Source organism: Gigantopelta aegis, chromosome 15 (assembly GCF_016097555.1).
Source record: "Gigantopelta aegis isolate Gae_Host chromosome 15, Gae_host_genome, whole genome shotgun sequence".
In the NCBI taxonomy this organism is placed as follows: Eukaryota; Metazoa; Mollusca; class Gastropoda; order Neomphalida; family Peltospiridae; genus Gigantopelta; species Gigantopelta aegis.
Genome location: NC_054713.1, coordinates 19978298 through 19996358, shown reverse-complemented (window position 1 = coordinate 19996358; position 18061 = coordinate 19978298). Strand labels below are relative to the sequence as shown.

The 18061-nt window shown below is 37.6% G+C and overlaps 1 protein-coding gene across 3 annotated transcripts in view; it reads left to right on the top strand.

Annotated features, from left to right (window-relative positions):
• LOC121390004 (agrin-like) overlaps positions 1 to 18061 on the top strand; it is a 312421-nt gene that overhangs the window by 276166 nt on the left and 18194 nt on the right. For all 3 annotated transcript variants that reach the window (XM_041521696.1, XM_041521697.1, XM_041521695.1), the window contains 12 exons: positions 416 to 649; positions 975 to 1121; positions 3329 to 3460; positions 4128 to 4289; positions 5243 to 5444; positions 6486 to 6698; positions 7536 to 7675; positions 8789 to 8896; positions 9596 to 9733; positions 11922 to 12044; positions 12963 to 13080; positions 15176 to 15287. In XM_041521696.1, the coding sequence (XP_041377630.1) occupies positions 416 to 649; positions 975 to 1121; positions 3329 to 3460; positions 4128 to 4289; positions 5243 to 5444; positions 6486 to 6698; positions 7536 to 7675; positions 8789 to 8896; positions 9596 to 9733; positions 11922 to 12044; positions 12963 to 13080; positions 15176 to 15287 (1829 nt within the window). The remainder of the gene's footprint in view (positions 1 to 415; positions 650 to 974; positions 1122 to 3328; positions 3461 to 4127; positions 4290 to 5242; positions 5445 to 6485; positions 6699 to 7535; positions 7676 to 8788; positions 8897 to 9595; positions 9734 to 11921; positions 12045 to 12962; positions 13081 to 15175; positions 15288 to 18061) is intronic.

Genomic DNA, 18061 nt, shown 5'->3' with positions numbered 1-18061 from the left:
TCCCACCCTCTTGATACTGACTGTGTACCAGCCTCGGTTGTGTCGTGGTTAAGCCATTGGACATAAGCCTGGTAGGTACAGGGTTCACAGCTCGATACCGGCTCCCACCCTCTTGATACTGACTGTGTACCAGCCTCGGTTGTGTCGTGGTTAAGCCATCAGACATAAGCCTGGTAGGTACAGGGTTCACAGCTCGGTACCGGCTCCCACCCAGAGCGAGTTTTAACGACTCAGTGGGTAGGTGTAAGACCACTACACCCTCTTCTCTCTCACTAACAACTAACCCACTGTCCTGGACAGGCAGCCCAGATAGCCGAGGTGTGTGCCCTGGACAGCATACTTGAACTTTAATTGGATATAAGCACGGAAATAAGTTGGAATGAGATGAAATGAAAATGTCTTTCTGTTTTCCCAGTGACAGACATCCCATCATCCTGCAGTGAGCTGGAGTGTCAGTTTGGCGCTGTCTGCCAGGACTTCGACGGACGTCTGGAGTGTGTCTGTGAAGTCCGGTCATGTGAGATGGAGAACGGACAGGAAATCGTGTGTGGGACAGACGGACAGAACTATGGATCAGAGTGCCAGCTCAGGCTGTTTGGCTGCCGGCTGCAGAAATACATTTCTGTGGCATACAGGGGACCATGTAGAGGTTGGTAGAGTTATTTCTGGTTGGTAGAGTTTTAGAAATGAATTAATAATATAATAAGCCTTAAATTTTTAATACTGATTTTTATATGTAAATGAAAGTATAAATTAATTATAATTATATGAATGTATGTATGTGTGAATGAGTAATTAAATGAATGAGTGAATGAACACTGAAATCCAGTTAGCTTTCATTTTTCATTCTTTATACAGGAATGTTGAAATAATTTCATAGCATTTAGTTTAAAATATACATATTATATATAATTTAAAACCCCTCGCAAAATCTATGTGTTAATTAACTATAAACTTGTATGTGTTCAATTTAGCCTTACCATCAACAGAAACAACAACACCAGTTCCCTCAACAACAAGATCTCGTAAAACAACGCGGCACATCAAAGACAACGCACAGGCTCCATCAGGGGAGATAAAAACGGGAGGGACGGACCAACCTGAAGCAGACGTTGTTTGTGGTAAGTTAGGAATCAGTCGTGTCTTAAGCAGATTCTAAATATTATACAGAAAAATACTTGAACATCATGGATTCTTGTTATGAATTATGGGAAGCAGACATTGTGTGTGTTTAGTCAGTAATCAGTCATATCTTAAAGGTTTATTGTCACAGGCCACTGACCTATTTAATGGTCTAACAAAGTATTACCTGAACAAAAATAATTTGATTTGGCCCTAAATGTACTTTATTCATCCATTTTCATAGGCACCATACATTTTGTAAAACTAATTGAATTATGGCAATGGTCCATAATTCAAAAACTAAAATTGCTGAGAGGGTTGACATGGATTTCACTCCATCATGGTTCAGTTACAGTGATGCGATAGCTAGATTTGGTTTCCAACGATTAATGTAATTTTTATTTATTATCCATTTTTAGAGAAATATGGTCCTTAAATCTGTGACAGTATGCCTTTAAGCAGATTCTAAACATTATAGAGAAAAATACTTAAACATGAACGATTCTTGTTATGAATTATGGGAAGCAGACGATATTTGTTATAAGTCAGGAATCAGCCATGTCTTAAGCAGATTCTAAACATTATACAGAAAAATAGTTGAACAATAAAGCTTCTTTTTATTGGATGGATGGATGGAAAGGCGGGCGGACGGACGGACGGATGAGTAGGTTTAAGATTACTATGGGATAGAATGGTTGGATATGTTTTTTATTACATACCTATTCAATCTTACTATAGTGATAAAGACATTTTGAAACCGTGTAATAAATTTATTTTGTATCGCACATATGTGCAATATGGACCAGAACTTTTAAATGGGGAATTCCCTTTTTCTTTTTACTGCAGTTAGCGCCTTTTTATTTACTGACGTCATATATGATTTACAGATGACGTCACAGAGTATGATTGTTAGCATTAAGTAAATCCATGAAATAAGTTTTGATAATAGATTTAATAAAGTGTTGTTATGACATTTAATTAAAAACTGTTTTTATAAAACATAACAGAAGGTATGTAATAAATACAGAACTTTACATATGTTGTTTTCGCTTCCTATTTATTGTACTCGTTTATTTTGTAAAAGAACATACCACTTAACCGCTACGTGGTCTCGTGGTTTATATTCTTTCGCAAAATAAACTTGTGCAATAAATAGGAAGCAAAAACAACATATGTGAAGTTCTGTGTATGTTGTATAGGTGATAGGTTGGTTTAGGGTTGGACAGAAGAAAATGCGGTAGGTGGGAAGTTAGGAAAGTGAACAAAGGATAGAAAGAAGCATAGATGGATGGATGGGTGGGTGGGTGTATTTTGGATGTGTGGGTGTATTTTGATGTGTGGGTGGGTGGGTGTATTTTGGATGTGTGGGTGTATTTTGGATGTGTGGGAGGGTGGGTGTATTTTTGGATGGGTGGATGGTGGGTGTATTTTGGATGGTTGGGTGGGTGGGTGTATTTTGGATGGTTGGATGAGTGGGTGTATTTTGGATGGGTGGGTGTATTTTGGATGGGTGGATGGTTGGGTGAGTGGGTGTATTTTGGATGGGTGTATGGGCGGATGTATTTTGGATGGGTGGATGTGTGGGTGGGTGGGTGTATTTTGGATGGGTGGGTGTATTTTGGATGGTTGGGTGGGTGGGTGTATTTTGGATGGGTGGGTGTATTTTGAATGGGTGGGTGTATTTTGGATGGGTGGATGGGTGGGTGGGTGAGTGTATTTTGGATGGGTGGTTGGGTGGGTAGGTGTATTTTGGATGGGTGGGTGAGTGTATTTTGGATGAGTGGGCGGGTGGGTGGGTGAATTTTGGATGGTTGGGTGGGTGGGTGTATTTTGGATGGGTGGGTGTATTTTGGATGGGTGGTTGTGTGTATTTTGGATGGTTGGGTGGGTGGGTGTATCTTGGATGGGTGGGTGGGTGGGTGTATTTTGGATGGGTGGGTGGGTGGGCAGGTGTATTTTGGATGGGTGGGTGGATGAGTGAGCAGGTACATGTAAATGGTTTGATTTACTAATGTATTAATTATGAACAAGTTAATAAAAATTACATTTAAATGCAATAATCCTCTCATTCCCTAGATAATACAATATATTTTGAAATGATTGTAAACTTGATACCAAATAACTTATGATCAAACAATGTTTTGCTGAAGTTCAACAAGCCTTCCTTTCCTTTGTTTAAGACGTGTTGTTGTTGTTGTTGTTTCAGAGGGTCTGAGTAAGATTGACGAGCTGTGTATTGACGATGACACGTGCTGTGCCAACAACAGTCAGTGTCACCTCGGACTGTGTCACTGTCTGCCTGGTTTCGTCCCATCCATGGACATGACACAGTGTATAGGTGAGTCACTCCTCGTGGAACTCCTCTACCAGTTACCATCCGACTTTCATTTATTTGTTTGTTTTGTTTAACGATACCATTGGAGCACATTGATTAATGATGCACTCATCACAGATTTGTGGGCGGGATGTAGCCCAGTGGTAAAGCGTTTGCTTGATGCACGGTCGATCTAGGATTGATCCCCGATGGTGGACCCATTGGGCTATTTCTGGTTCCAGCCAGTGCACCACGACTGGTACATCAAAGGCCGTGGTATGTACTAATCTGTCTGTGTGATGGTGCATATAAAAGATCCCTTGCTGCTAATCGGAAAGAGTAGCCCATGAAGTGGCGACATTGGATTTCCTCCCTCTATATCTGTGTGATCCGTAACCATATATCCGACGCCATATAACCATAAATAAAATGTGTTGAGTGCATCGTTAAATAAACCATTTCTTTCCTTCCTTCCAAATCATATCTTCCCAACTAGCAGGTCCTCCTACCTTTTAGCTTCTTTCACCAACCACCTCCACATCCCAGTCCTTGTCTCTCCAACCACAACGTGCTTGTCATATCCATGTCATACACCATTCTTCACCAGTTTGGTGACAAAATCTGATAACTTTCTTCTAACCATAAGTATTGTTAATTTATAATAAATTGTGATTTCGTTTTTGTTCTTCAGAGGTGAAGAGAGACCAGCCCCCAAAACACCTGACGAACCCCCCAAACCGAGATGCCTGCACTGAGAATCCATGTCATCACCATGGTACCTGTGTCCTTGACGACTCGCTTGGCTTCCGCTGTATCTGTCCACTCAGCCAAGGAGGACCATTCTGTAGAACACGTGCGTAGCTTCAGATCATACAGCAGTCATGCTTTTAGTCAATACAATCATAATCAGATTGACTTGTAGATTGACTGGACTATCAATGCAGTGTGTCCATTAATGCAGTGTGTCCATTGAGTCATTTAGTCAGATACATGTATGCATGTATGTGAAATGTTTAGTACTGGTAGTCAAATGTCTGAAATGCTTAGTACTGGTAGTCAAATGACTGAAATATTCAGTAGTCAAATGACTGAACTATTCAGTAGTCAAATGACTGAAATGTACAGTAGTCTAATGACTGAAATATTCAGTAGTCATATGACTGAAATGTGTTGTACTGGTACTCAAATGTCTGAAATATTTAGTACTGGTAGTCAAATGTCTGAAATGTATAGTAGTCTAATGACTGAAATATTCAGTAATCAGATTTCTGAAATGTGTAGTGCTCTAATAACTGAAATATTCAGTAGTTAAGTGACTGAAATGTCCAATGATTTTGGTCAAATGATTGATGTCACATACAAGGTAGCTATATGTTTTTGAAGTTTGTGAATGGTTTTTATTCTGTATAATATAATTACATGTAATTATTATTTATTATTGTAATAATTTTCTTAATTTTGTTACACAGTCATAGTGAAGTTAAATGTGTGTGTGTGTATGTGTCTATTATTAAAAAAAAAAGTGTCTATTATTAAAAAAAACACCTCATTAACAAATAAATTTTCTTATTTTTTAAAAACTCATTAACATGAGTAAATTGTCTGTTATTTCTTAAACTCATTAACATGAGTAAATTGTCTGTTATATTTTTAACTCATTAACTTGAGTAAATTGTCTGTTATGTTTTTAACTCGTTAACATGAGTAAATTGTCTGTTATGTTTTTAACTCATTAACATGAGTAAATTGTCTGTTATGCTTTTAACTCATTAAGACATACATTTTGTCTATAATTTGTTTTGATAGCCATGGAATTTGAGACCCCGTCGTTCAGTGGGAAGTCGTACCTGACGGTTCCGGCGATCAGCAAGGCAAACAAGGACTTGAGTATTGAAGTCGTGTTTCACACGCTCAACAAAGACGGAATCCTCTTGTTCAACGCGCAGAACAAGGATGGAACTGGAGACTTCATAGCTCTCATTATTAAAGATGGCTATGTGCAGTTCAGGTACATATATCCTGGCCTGTAGAAAGGATATCTCAAGGGGCTTCAATCTCTAGTGGGGAGTCTTGCACAGCCTCCATAGTGGTTGGGGTAGAGAGGGGCACAAGCCATATTTTTACCTTTGCTTATATAGATTAAGACCAAAAAAACATATGGCCCCGATATCAGTATTTTTCTCCTTGCATAATGTACAGTTCATTTCCATCAAAATGTAATATACAGTGAAACTCCTGTAAACCGGACACCCATGAGACCAAGTAAAAAGTCTGGTTAGGGGTGTGTGGTTTAGAGAGGTTCTCTTTCAGAGAATTCTGGTTTACTGAGGGTTCGGTTTTGAGGAGTTTTACTTTATTTTTACATTAGTTTTAGCATCATTAATTATAGACTTGCATGTATAGAAATTCATCTGTTCTTTAGGTAGTCAATGCAAACAGACTATAGCTCAGTGATTGTATGTATTATCCTGTCTGTAAATGTGTACATAAACGATTCTTAGTTGACAGTAGTGATGTTGATTATATGTAAGAATAGCACTAGAGAGAAAGAGTACCCTTGTTACATGCCCCTATACCACTAAGGTTTCGGGCATGTCCATCCCGGGCCCGGCCTATGGATAGCCAGTGGTCTGATCCAGGACAGATAGCACTAGAGTGCATTTAAAAAAAGTCAATTTTAAAATTGCCATTAAGTTCTGTGTCTAAATTACTCCATTTTGTTTTTAATCTAATGCCACAGAACTTTAGTTTGATAGAGTTAGATTTCACTCATAGTGTTAAACTTACATGTTTTCAACCAGTACAAATGCTACAAGAAAACCCCCCACCCATCCCCATCCAAAACACTACACAGAGTTGGCCGGTTTCGGATAAGTGTTGTTTTCTTCTTGTAGTATTTCTGTTAGTCACTGGTATGTAAATTTAATAATGTTATGATTAAACATAAAAAAGAATGAAGTATATATATATATATATATGTATTAAAAATTAAATATCTTGTCCATTAGATATATTTTTATAAAAATCCAATCCCATGTGTCTTCTATAGATACAATCTTGGTGGTGGAGAGGTTGTGATTCGCAGCACGGTCCCGATCGAACCAAACAAGTCTCATCGTGTGGTGGCGCGTCGTGTCCTCGAGAAGGGTTTCCTCGTCATGGACAACGAGGCGGCAGTCACTGGGGCGGGTGTCCACACCCACAACTCCCTCAGTCTCAGAGACCCCCTCTACGTCGGCTACGTTCCCAACGCAAGCGATGAGTACGTTTTGTTTTATTTGATTTAAGATTTGTTTTTTTTGTTAAACTTTATTTATGTATATTTATTCTGCAACCACTGTTTCTATCGTAGCCCAGTGGTAAAGTGCTTTCTTGATGTGCTGTCGGTCTAGGATCGATCCCCGTTAGTGGGCCCATTGGGCTATTTCTCGTTCCAGCCAGTGCATCACGACTGGTATATCAAAGGCTGTGGTATGTGCTATCCTGTCTATGGGATGGTGTATATAAAAGATCCCTTGCTACTAATGAAACAAAATGTAGCAGGTTTCCTCTCTAACACTATATGTCAAAATTACCAAATGTTTGACATTCAATGTGCTCTAGTGGTGTCGTTAAACAAAAGAAACTTCAACTGTTTCTATCATCCGATTATGATAACCAATTATAGCAAAGTCATAAACGTTTACCAGTAGATTATGACTTGCTGTCACACGCATAGCTATGGTACATCATCGCTCATTTGACCTCTAGGTCATCGTACTATGTTGCTGAAATAACAGAACTAATAACTTTTTCCCTTACTTTTTATGGTCTGCAGGATAAAGATAAACTAATTAATAATGTAGAATATTGGCTTTATCCTGTTCAGGCTGAATAAGAATTTTTTCGCTGAATTTCCTATTCTTACCATCACAGGATAAAGCCAATATCCTACATTATTAACTAGTTATTCTCTATTTATATAAAAATAATTTTTTATAATTGTGATAAATTAAAAGTTAGTAGGAAACACAACAACACAACTATGAACAACAAAACATTATTAATCTTTATCTCCACCATGTTCTCATTTCTCACAAACATTAATGTTAACTTTCAGAGTGTACAACCGGATTGGTGTGAGGCTTGGCCTGGTAGGGTGTGTGAAGAGTCTGAAAGCCGGTAACCGTAACTACCAGCGAGAATATCACCTCCGATACCCAGATCCAAACACAAACATCATTGATGGTGCAGGAATCGGTGAGTATCCATTACAGATTTGTTTGTTGTGTTTTCCTCCAAGTTACTCACTCACCTCTTCTGTGTTGTCTACTAAATTAAATGCAAAATACAAAGACAAAGCCATAGAGTTTTAATTTACTAATTTAAAACCCAAACACAACTACAGTTTCAATACATTCACAGTCTCACCTCAGTACATGTATATTATAAATCATTTACTAATAATACTTAAATAAAAAAAACGACTGCAGGTACCTGAAATTTAAAATGTGCAGAAGTATCATTAAACAGATCTTCCTTTACTTGATGTCCCAATATGGAGTATATTTTAAAATATATAAACATTTAAAATATATTGTTTGTTGGGGTTTTGTTTTGTTTTTTGACTTAGACTTAGAGTATTTCTACATGTCCCTATACCACGAACGTTTCAGGCATGTCCATCCCAGGCTCTGTCTCTGGATAGCCAGTAATCTCACCCGGGACAGAAATACTAAAGGGTGTATATACTACGAAATCAAATCCCATAGACTACAATAGTAACATGTGGCTAAAACTCCTACCTGCAGCGTATCAATCGACATAAACACCACAGATATAAATACTATCACCCCTCACCCTTAAAGTGAATCAGAAAAAATTGGGGGTCAAACTGCTCATTTCTGAGATAATGAGTAGCATCTAACTACCCATGTTCTGCACAAAATTCAAGTACTTTTTTTTTTACAGGTACCCCATACATGTTTCAGGCACAAGGCTAACTGACACAGTGGTACTAGATGAAATAAAATTTCATAAATTTTTTGCCCAGATGAAACTATTTTTTTTTACAACCCACACACTCATATTGATCACCAATCACAGGATTTCTGGTGTTCACTTCTCTGTCAAAAGTTTGGTGCACCACGAACTTTGACCCAGACGGAAGTTATTTGGTTTAGTACTACCTATAGGGACAATTTTGAAGTTTTACACTAATGGGGGAATTGTTTTTTGATGTCTCATTTTAAAATATATTGTCTGGCTATCATTCCTTCCATTGATGTATCTTTCTTGGATATGCATTCTGTGTTCTGTGTAATATACAGCGTTTGTCCAAGTGAGTGCTAAACGATATGTTTGATGTTCCAGGCAAATGTGGCAATAACCCGTGTAACACGATGCCGTGTGTCAATGATGGAACGTGCATCATGCAGGACGAAAACAACTTCCTGTGTATGTGCTCAGAGGGATATCAAGGTGAGAATATCTTCTCTGATACGATTGGTTCAAACAAACATGTAACATTCCTTTCCTTTCTTCCCTGCTTCACCCAGTTCAATGGAAGGATGTGTGCTGTGTTTTTATAACAAGGAGGAGGTGGTAAAGAGCTCGTCTGATGCATGGTCAGTCTGAGATCGATCCCCGTCAGTGGGCCCATTGAACTATTTCTTGTTTCAGCCAGTGCACCATGACTGGTTTAATAAAACATTTCTTTTTTACACCTATCCACTGAGCCATTAAAACTCATGCTGGGTGGGAGCGGCATCAGAACACGAAATCAGTACCTTCCATCGCTTGATGCATGATCGGTTTGGGATCGATCCCCGTCAGTGGGCCCATTGGGCTATTTCTCGTTCCAGCCAGTGCACCACAACTGGTGCATCAAAGGCCGTTGTATGTGCTATCCTGTCTATGGGATAGTGCATATAAAAGATCCCTTGCTGATAATCGAAAAGAGTAGCCCATTAAATGGCGACAGCGGGTTTCCTCCCTCAATATCTGTGTGGTCGTTAACCATATGTCTGATACCATATAACCATCAATAAAATGTGTTGAGTGCGTCATTAAATAATCATTTCCTACCTTCCTTTTGACCTCTTTCTCTCAACCAAGTTTCAGAATAACCTAATGTTATTATATATATAGCACATAATATTCATTTCCTTGTGTTCACAGGAATCTACTGTGAGGATCTAAAAGACCCGTGCTCCAGTCAACCGTGTCAGTTCGGAGGTACCTGTATTTCTACAGATTTCGACACGGGCTTCCACTGCCAGTGTGCCGAGGATAGAGACGGTCTCAGATGTGAAAAAGGTGAAAAGTCCGAACAGAACATATACTGAACACGAGAAGTAACGCAAATCAGGATTATAGTTAGCTTGTAATTAGGATGGTGTAACCCAGTCAGAGCTCAGAGCTAGTTCTGGGTGAGCAAAACATTTCGCCTAATTGTCTAATAAACTTAAAACATTGCAGAAATCAACAATTTTTTTGCTTTAAAAAAGAAGTCAATTATTACATGAAATTTATTTGCCAAATTAAAATAAAATTCACCAACTGCTTTCAAAATTTGGTGAGTGCCAGAGCTAGTCGGGGTACATGTAGCTCTGGTACTTGCCAGGTTTGCCAATTTCGAATTTTAAAAACAATTGGCAAATTTTATTTTAATTTGGCAAATAAATTTCATACAGTAATTGTTATTTTATTAGAAAAATAACTGGGTTTTTGCAATTATTGAAGTTTAAATAAATGATAAAGTGCTCAACTTAAGTTGGTCTAGGATTGATCCCCATTGGGCTATTTCTTGTTCCAGCCAGTGCTCCACAACTGGTATATCAAAGGTCATGGTACACATCTATGTGCTATTCTGTGTGTGTGGGATGGTGCATATAAAAGATCCCTTGCTACTAATGGAAAAATATAGCAGGTTTCCTCTCTAAGACTATATGTCAGAATTACCAGGTGTTTGACACCCAACAACAGATGATTAATAAATCAATGTGCTCTAGTGATGTCGTTAAACAATGCTCAATCCTGTGAATATGTAAATGGTATATCAACCTTTAATTGTCCAGAAAGTCAATATGATGGTTAATCACTTCCTCTCTCAATATCTGTGTGTTCTTTAACCATATGTCCAACACCATATCACCATAAATAAAATGTGTTGAGTGCGTCCTTAAATAAAACATTTCCTGAAAATTATATTCACGTTTGTTTTGGAGTTCAGTTTGATTAAGTATCCTAGGTACTGTTCAACAATTATGTAAAGCAGTGATAGGCTAAATATTTAACATGCTAACTGGAGCAAGTTGTTGTGAAGCACACATTCAGAACTTCATCAGATCTCACCATTTTAAGGGGAGTTATTACCATCCCACCAGTGGTAAAATGTTCGCTTGATGTGCATTTGTTTTGGAATTGATCCCTGTCAGTGGGCCCATTGGGCTATTTCTCGTTCCAGCCAGTGCACCACAACTGGTACATGTATATCAACGGCTGTGGTATGTGCTATCCTGTCTGTGGGACTGTAACTCTCTAAGACAATATGTCAAAATTACAAAAAATTTGACATCCAATAGTCAGTGATTAATAAATCAATGTGCTCTAGTGATGTCATTAAACAAAACAAACTTTACCATCCCACTACCCATAATCTAGGTTAGATTAATCACTCTCCTCAATTTTTTTCATGACAAGTACTGCTCTGTTAGCTTGTACGCTCCAGCTATACCTGGAAGCTTACAACACAAAATCATTGTATGCCAGTACATGTATTTGGAACCTTTTTCAAATCCTTACACTCATCTTGCTACATCCATGCACCCAGCTTGCTGTATGCATCCTCATATTTAGAACCTTTTATAGCCTTTTATATATCAGCTTGCAGCAACCATGGGTAAAGAAATAATAAAATACAAACAGAATAAATAATTGATCTTAGATACATTCATGACAGAATTGTAAAAGTGGAGAGAAGTGAAATATTTATTTCTTTTCTATTTCTATTTCAACTTATTTCCGTGCTTATATCCCATTAAGGTTTAAGCACACTGTCCTGGGCACACACCTCAGCTATCTGGGCTGTCTCTCTAGGACAGTGGGTTAGTTGTTAGTTGGTTATTGGTTAGTGAGAAAGAAAAGGGTGTAGTGGCCCTTAAGAAATCGCTATGGGTTGGAGCCGGTACGGGGCTACGAACCCTATACCTACTAACCTGTAGTCCGATGGCTTAACCACTATGACACCGAGGCTGGTATTTCTGTTCTACTTAACCTGACCTCAAACAATGACATATTTCCCAAGGGATATTAATGTGGTCCAAATATCCCAACAGTCAATGGGATGGCCTAAAAATCTTCCAATAAGTCCTCTACTTCCTGTTCCAATCACATGACTGTAACTTCCTTCTTTCTCCTTCATTGGCTTGGTTTGGACGTCTTTTTTTTCTTTACTCCAGTCAAATCTTAAATTTTCTAAAACATTTCTGTTTGACAATTTCAGAGTCAATGAAGCGTGTCTTTGTGCCACAGTTCGCCGGTGAATCGTATCTTGAGTTTGGTCTAAACATTTCGAGCAAACACAAACTGAGGCTGGAGGTTTGGATCAGAGCTACCAAACCTAATGGTTAGTTTTAGATGTCTGATGAAATAGTTGTAGAAATGCAGAATTAATAAGACAAGATCATTTGAATATTCTTTAAACAGGACACAACTTTAGCAAGGCATGTTAGTTACTGAACCTAAAAATTAAAATATGCTGGCATGATAATTAAAATACCCTTGATAGACTGGTATGTATTTGATAATTGCAGACATGATAATACAATACACTTAATATACATTCATATATATTTGATAATTACAGACATGATAATACAATACACTTAATATACATTCATATATATTTGATAATTGCAGACATGATAATACAATACACTTAATATACTTTCATATATATTTGATAATTACAGACATGATAATACAATACACTTAATATACATTCATATATATTTGATAATTGCAGGCATTGTAATTAAAATACACTGAATAGACTGGTATACATTTGATAAATGCAGGCATGCAGATAATTAAAATACACTTAATGGACTGCTACTTGTTTAATAATTGCAAGCATTAATAGACTGGTATATATTAGATAAATGCAGGCATGATAAAATACACTGCTACATTTAATAATTGCAGGCATACAATAAAATACTAATAATAGACTGCTATATTCTTGATAATTACAAGAATGATAAAGTATACTTAATACACTGGTGTATGTTTGATAATTGGAGGTGTGGTAAAATATATTTAATAGACTGGTACATATATATATTTGATAATCGCAGGTGTGATAAAATATACTTAATAGACTGGTACATGTATAGTAGTAAAGTGCCCCTATTGGCAGTAGCTAGTGAGAATTTCCCTATTAGTTCAGTTGGTAGAGTGCTGAATTCTTGTACTGAGAGTCCGTGGTTTGAATCCCATCAGTGGAGGTTGATATTTATCTGTTACATATGTTTGATAATTACAGGTGTGATTATGTTTGCTACTCAGTTCCCTGATGGACAAGGTGATTATATTTCTATTAACTTGATCAAGAGGAAACTTGAGTTCAAATTCTACCTTGGAAGTGGAACTGCTAAATTGGAGTGAGTGAAAAAACTAAATTATTCTTTTATTAATCCCCTACCGGTTCAACCAGAATGGACTATAAGTTTCATCTCCGTCTGTCTGCCTGTCAGTCCGTCTGTCTGTCCCACATATAGTTTTCCATATGTTTTTTCCACAATGCCTTGAGATATTAAGCTGAAATTTTGTGTATAGCTTTATCATGAACTGTTACAGATCAAGTTTAATTTTCATAGTGATTTACTCATTTTTTCATAGCGTTATGGCCTTTGAATTTAGGAGATTTGCAAATTTTTTTCATGGACTTTCCTTTGTAATGCCTGAAACTATTGAGATGAAATTTTTTATATATTGCTTTATCATGAACTGCTACAGATCACGTTTGACTTTCAGGGTGATTTACCCATTTTTCACACAGTTATGGCCCTTGATTGAACTTAGGAGATATGGAAATTTGTTTTTGGGACGTTTTTTTTTTTTGGCAATGCCTTCAGAAAGATATTGAGATGAAATTTTGTATATTGCTTTATCATTCATTGATTGTTACAGATCAAGTTGAATTTCATGGCGATTTATCCATTTTTGACAGAGTTATGGCCCTTGAACTTAGGCAATGTGAAAGCCCTTTAACATAGGAGATATGAAAACATTTTGGGCCTGGTAGAGGACACATATTGCTTTAGCAGTACTCTCAAAATGCTTGTTTATTCACTATTTCAGCTGACAAATGTTATTAGGAAACAAATCTTATCAGCAAATACTTCCAGTACATTTTATTTTATAACATTTCATAATATTTTGATTTATTATGACAACAATATATTATATATGTACAACAAACAGTGAATAGTGTTATACTTTTACGCAGGTTATTGTACGTATAAATTTGCTGTAATAAGATGATACACGTATTATTAGGGCTTAGTCAGAATCAGTTTCATTTTGAAATTTCTGAAGCAGGTTAATATAAAATAGTTTGAATTAATTCAGTTTTGCTTAGTGTAGAAGTCAGGGCCCCATTCCATTAAGCGATCTTAGCACTACTATGGTCGTAAATACCTACCATCAGGACCTAAAGTTTTTTCTACGAATGCCAGCCTGTTCCACCATGTGGCATAGCTTACTATCATCGTAAATTACTGTGAAAATTTACAATAGGTACGAGGCAGTTGTAAGCCACTAATGTAGATGTCAAATGGCAGTTAGATGATGATTGGATAATTTTCTGAAAATGGATGTAATATATACCAAATACCTTTTATGAAACTTGGCGTTGACTGAAAAACATTCTAGAATATACAGTCTTCACACGACAATATGGGAGATAACTCTCATTCGGCAATTGTCGACTACTGTAAGGTTTCTTTGTGGAACAACTGTAAATTAAGTTTACGGTGCCGGTTGTAAAAGTCATCTTAAGTCACTACAATTAACCTTAGCTGCAATTCTTTCATGGAATTGGGCCCAGTTCAATTTGATTCAATTGTAATATATATTTTGTTTAAGTCGGTTCAATTTGATTCAATTCTAATATATATTTTGTTTAAGTCGGTTCAATTTGATTCAATTCTAATATATATTTTGTTTAATTCGGTTCAGTTTGATTCAACTGTAATATATATTTTGTTTAAGTCGGTTCATTTTGATTCAACTGTAATATATATTTTGTTTAAGTCTGTTCAGTTTGATTCAACTGTAATATATATTTTGTTTAAGTCGGTTCATTTTGATTCAACTGTAATATATATTTTGTTTAAGTCGGTTCAGTTTGATTCAATTGTAATATATATTTTGTTTAATTCGGTTCAGTTTGATTCAACTGTAATATATATTTTGTTTAAGACAGTTCAGTTTATTCAGTTGTAATGTATAGGGCCTATTTTGTTAAGTCAGTTCAATTTGATTCAACTGTAATATATATTTTGTTTAATTCGGTTCAGTTTGATTCAACTGTAATATATATTTTGTTTAAGTCAGTTCAGTTTATTCAGTTGTAATGTATAGGGCCTATTTTGTTAAGTCAGTTCAATTTGATTCAGTTGTAATATATATTTTGTTCAAGTCAGTTCAATTTGATTCAGTTGTAATATATATTTTGTTATTCTGTGTTAACAGAAGTCGTGGACACATCCATTTGAAGAAGTGGCATCGCGTGGTCGTGGAGCAGAGTGGACAGAATGGCAAACTGCAGATTGACCATCAACCACTGGTCACTGGGCGGACACCTGTAAGTTCCTGTTTTTATTAGATGAAAGGAATGTTTGTTTAATCACTTATCAATTGTTTTATTACTTACTATCTATATGGTAATTATTGTTAAATATAATCATTAAAAAAGGGTGCAATATGACATTCAATGGTAAAGCACTAGCTTAATACGCATGCAGTCGGTGTGCATGGGATCGATCCCTGTCGATGGACCTATTGGGATATTTCTCGTTCCAGCCAGTGCAGCATGACTGGTATATCATTAATTCGTTCATGCTATATATATATATATATTTATCTATATTTAGGTAAATTATACATGTATATACAATGTGGGGCGGGACGTAGCCCAGTGGTAAAACACTTGTTTAATACGCGGTCATTCTAGGATCGATCCCTGTCAGTGGGTCTATTGGAATATGTTTTGTTCAAGCATGACTGATATATCAAAGGCTGTAGTATGTGCTATCCTGTCTGTGGACAGGTACATATATACGTGGCACAAAAAATAAAGGAACCCCAGATTTACTACTGGAAGTTAACTTTATTTGAGAGGCAAACAAAGAATCACTACGTAATGTTCTCAGTATCTTGTGTGTCCACCACGTGCAGCAACACATGCACGACATCTAGACGGCATGCTGGCTATCAAGCGACAGATTGTCGCCCTTGGAATGCGCTGCCATTCCTCCTGAAGTACAACACTAAGATCGTCAAGATTGACTGGTTAAGGCTGTCTAGCATGAACAGATCAGCCTAAAACATCCCACAAATGTTCAATAGGGGACATGTCAGGAGATTTGGCTGGCCAGGGAAGTGAAGCGATGCCTTGCTGTGTGAGGAAGTCGGTAGCAACACGTGCCCTGTGTGGACGTGCATTGTCATCTTGGAAGACAAAGTTCTGTCCAATCCTGTTTGCCATAGGAGCAACTACAGGTCGTAAGATCTCATTAACGTATCGCTGCCCTGTCATGTTACCACGAATGACAATCAGATCAGTCCTCCTGTCGTAGGTGATGCCACCCCAGACCATGACACTACCACCTCCAAAAGAATCGTGTTCCATGATGGTTGCTCTGACATAACTCTCACCACGCCGCCGCCAAACATGTTTATGTCCATCTGTGAACCGCAGACAAAACCTGGATTTGTCGGAAAACATGACATGATGCCAGTGACGCAAAGCTCGTGTCTGGTGGTGTTGAGCCCATCGGTAACGTTGACGTCGGTGATTCAAAGTCATGATTACGCCTTTGAATGGATGTCTTGCCTTCAGTCCAGCTGCACGAAGTCTGTTCCTCACAGTAGAGTTGGACAGTCGTATTCCCGTGGTAGTACGGAACTCCCTCTTAATCTCCGGTGCAGTGAAGAACCTGTTCCTGAGAGCAACAGTCCGTATCAGCCGGTCTTGTCTGACAGTTGTCTTTTCGGGTCGTCCCCTTCCTCTCCTCATTATAATGTTACCAGTCTGGCGGTGTAACGTTACAAGCCGGGAAATCACGCTTTTTGATTTTCGAAAGAATCGAGCCACCTGATTCTGGGACTGTCCCGCCTGCACCATCCCAATTGCTTGCCATTTTTGTTCCTCTGTCAGGTATTGTCGTGGAGGCATTTTTACTGCAGTGAGGAGTGCCGGTTATCGTGTCCAATTTATACCCTACAACGCACGTGCAATGCATGATTCTGCTGAACCATGAAAAGTAAGGAACGCTGCATCTGTGTGGGACAACACTTATGGCCAATGAACCTGGGTTCGGATTTGGCTGGGTCAAGTGTAACATGGTCCTTTCAGATGCAAAATATACAGATATTGGGGTTCCTTTATTTTTTGTGCCATGTATATTAAATATCCTTTGCTACTACTGGAAAAATGTAACAGGTTTCCTCTCTAAGCTTATATGTAAACATTTACAAATGATTGACATCTAATAGCTGATGATTGATAGATCAGTATGGTCTGTACTGCCGTTGTGAACAAAACAAACTTAAACTTTCATAGAACAAAGTTCCTGTGCATGTATTGCACAAAATATATATTTAACAGTAAAGAAGGAAAAATCTAATCACTTTCAAGAAATTATTTAATGATCATCACTAAAACGTTATGAGATGTGTATTAAGGGGCTGTCCATAATTTTTTACATTTTCACGAGCGTACAAACCGTACGCAGGGGGAAGGGGGAAAAGGGGCCAGCTTAAATGTTTTTTTGAAAATGAAAAATGTTGATCAACATTTTTCATTTGGGGATGTACACTTTTAGGGGGGGGGGGGGGAGGGGTTGATCAAAAGTGTACTCTTTGTACACTTGTGAAAATGTTGAAAATTATGGACGGCCCCTTAATTATGGTGTGTCCATGTGAGTCACAAATTTCAACCGTTTCAACTTTATAATTGGTTTTAAAAAATCTTATTTGTATTGTGCACAGGAATTTGTTTCTGTGCCTTTATGAAGTAAAAAGCGAGATATAGTGTGCGGGTGCTGGTGCGGGTGTGGGTGCAGGTGTGAGTGCAGGTGTGGTTGTGGGTACTCTTTTAACGTGCCCCTATTCACTTACGGTTCAGGCACGCCCAGCCCGGGTTTGGCCTCTGACATCGTATAGGTATTACTTTTCCTATGGCGGCTGCGATAAAGTAGCAATGGATCTTTTATATGCAGTTTCCTGCAGACAGGACAGTACGTTCCTCAGCCTTTGATGTACCAGTCATGAGGTACTGTTTGGGATGGGCGAAAATGTTTGTGTTTAGAATTGAAAATGTTAATAGCTTGTGTATAGATTGCATTCGTAATCTTT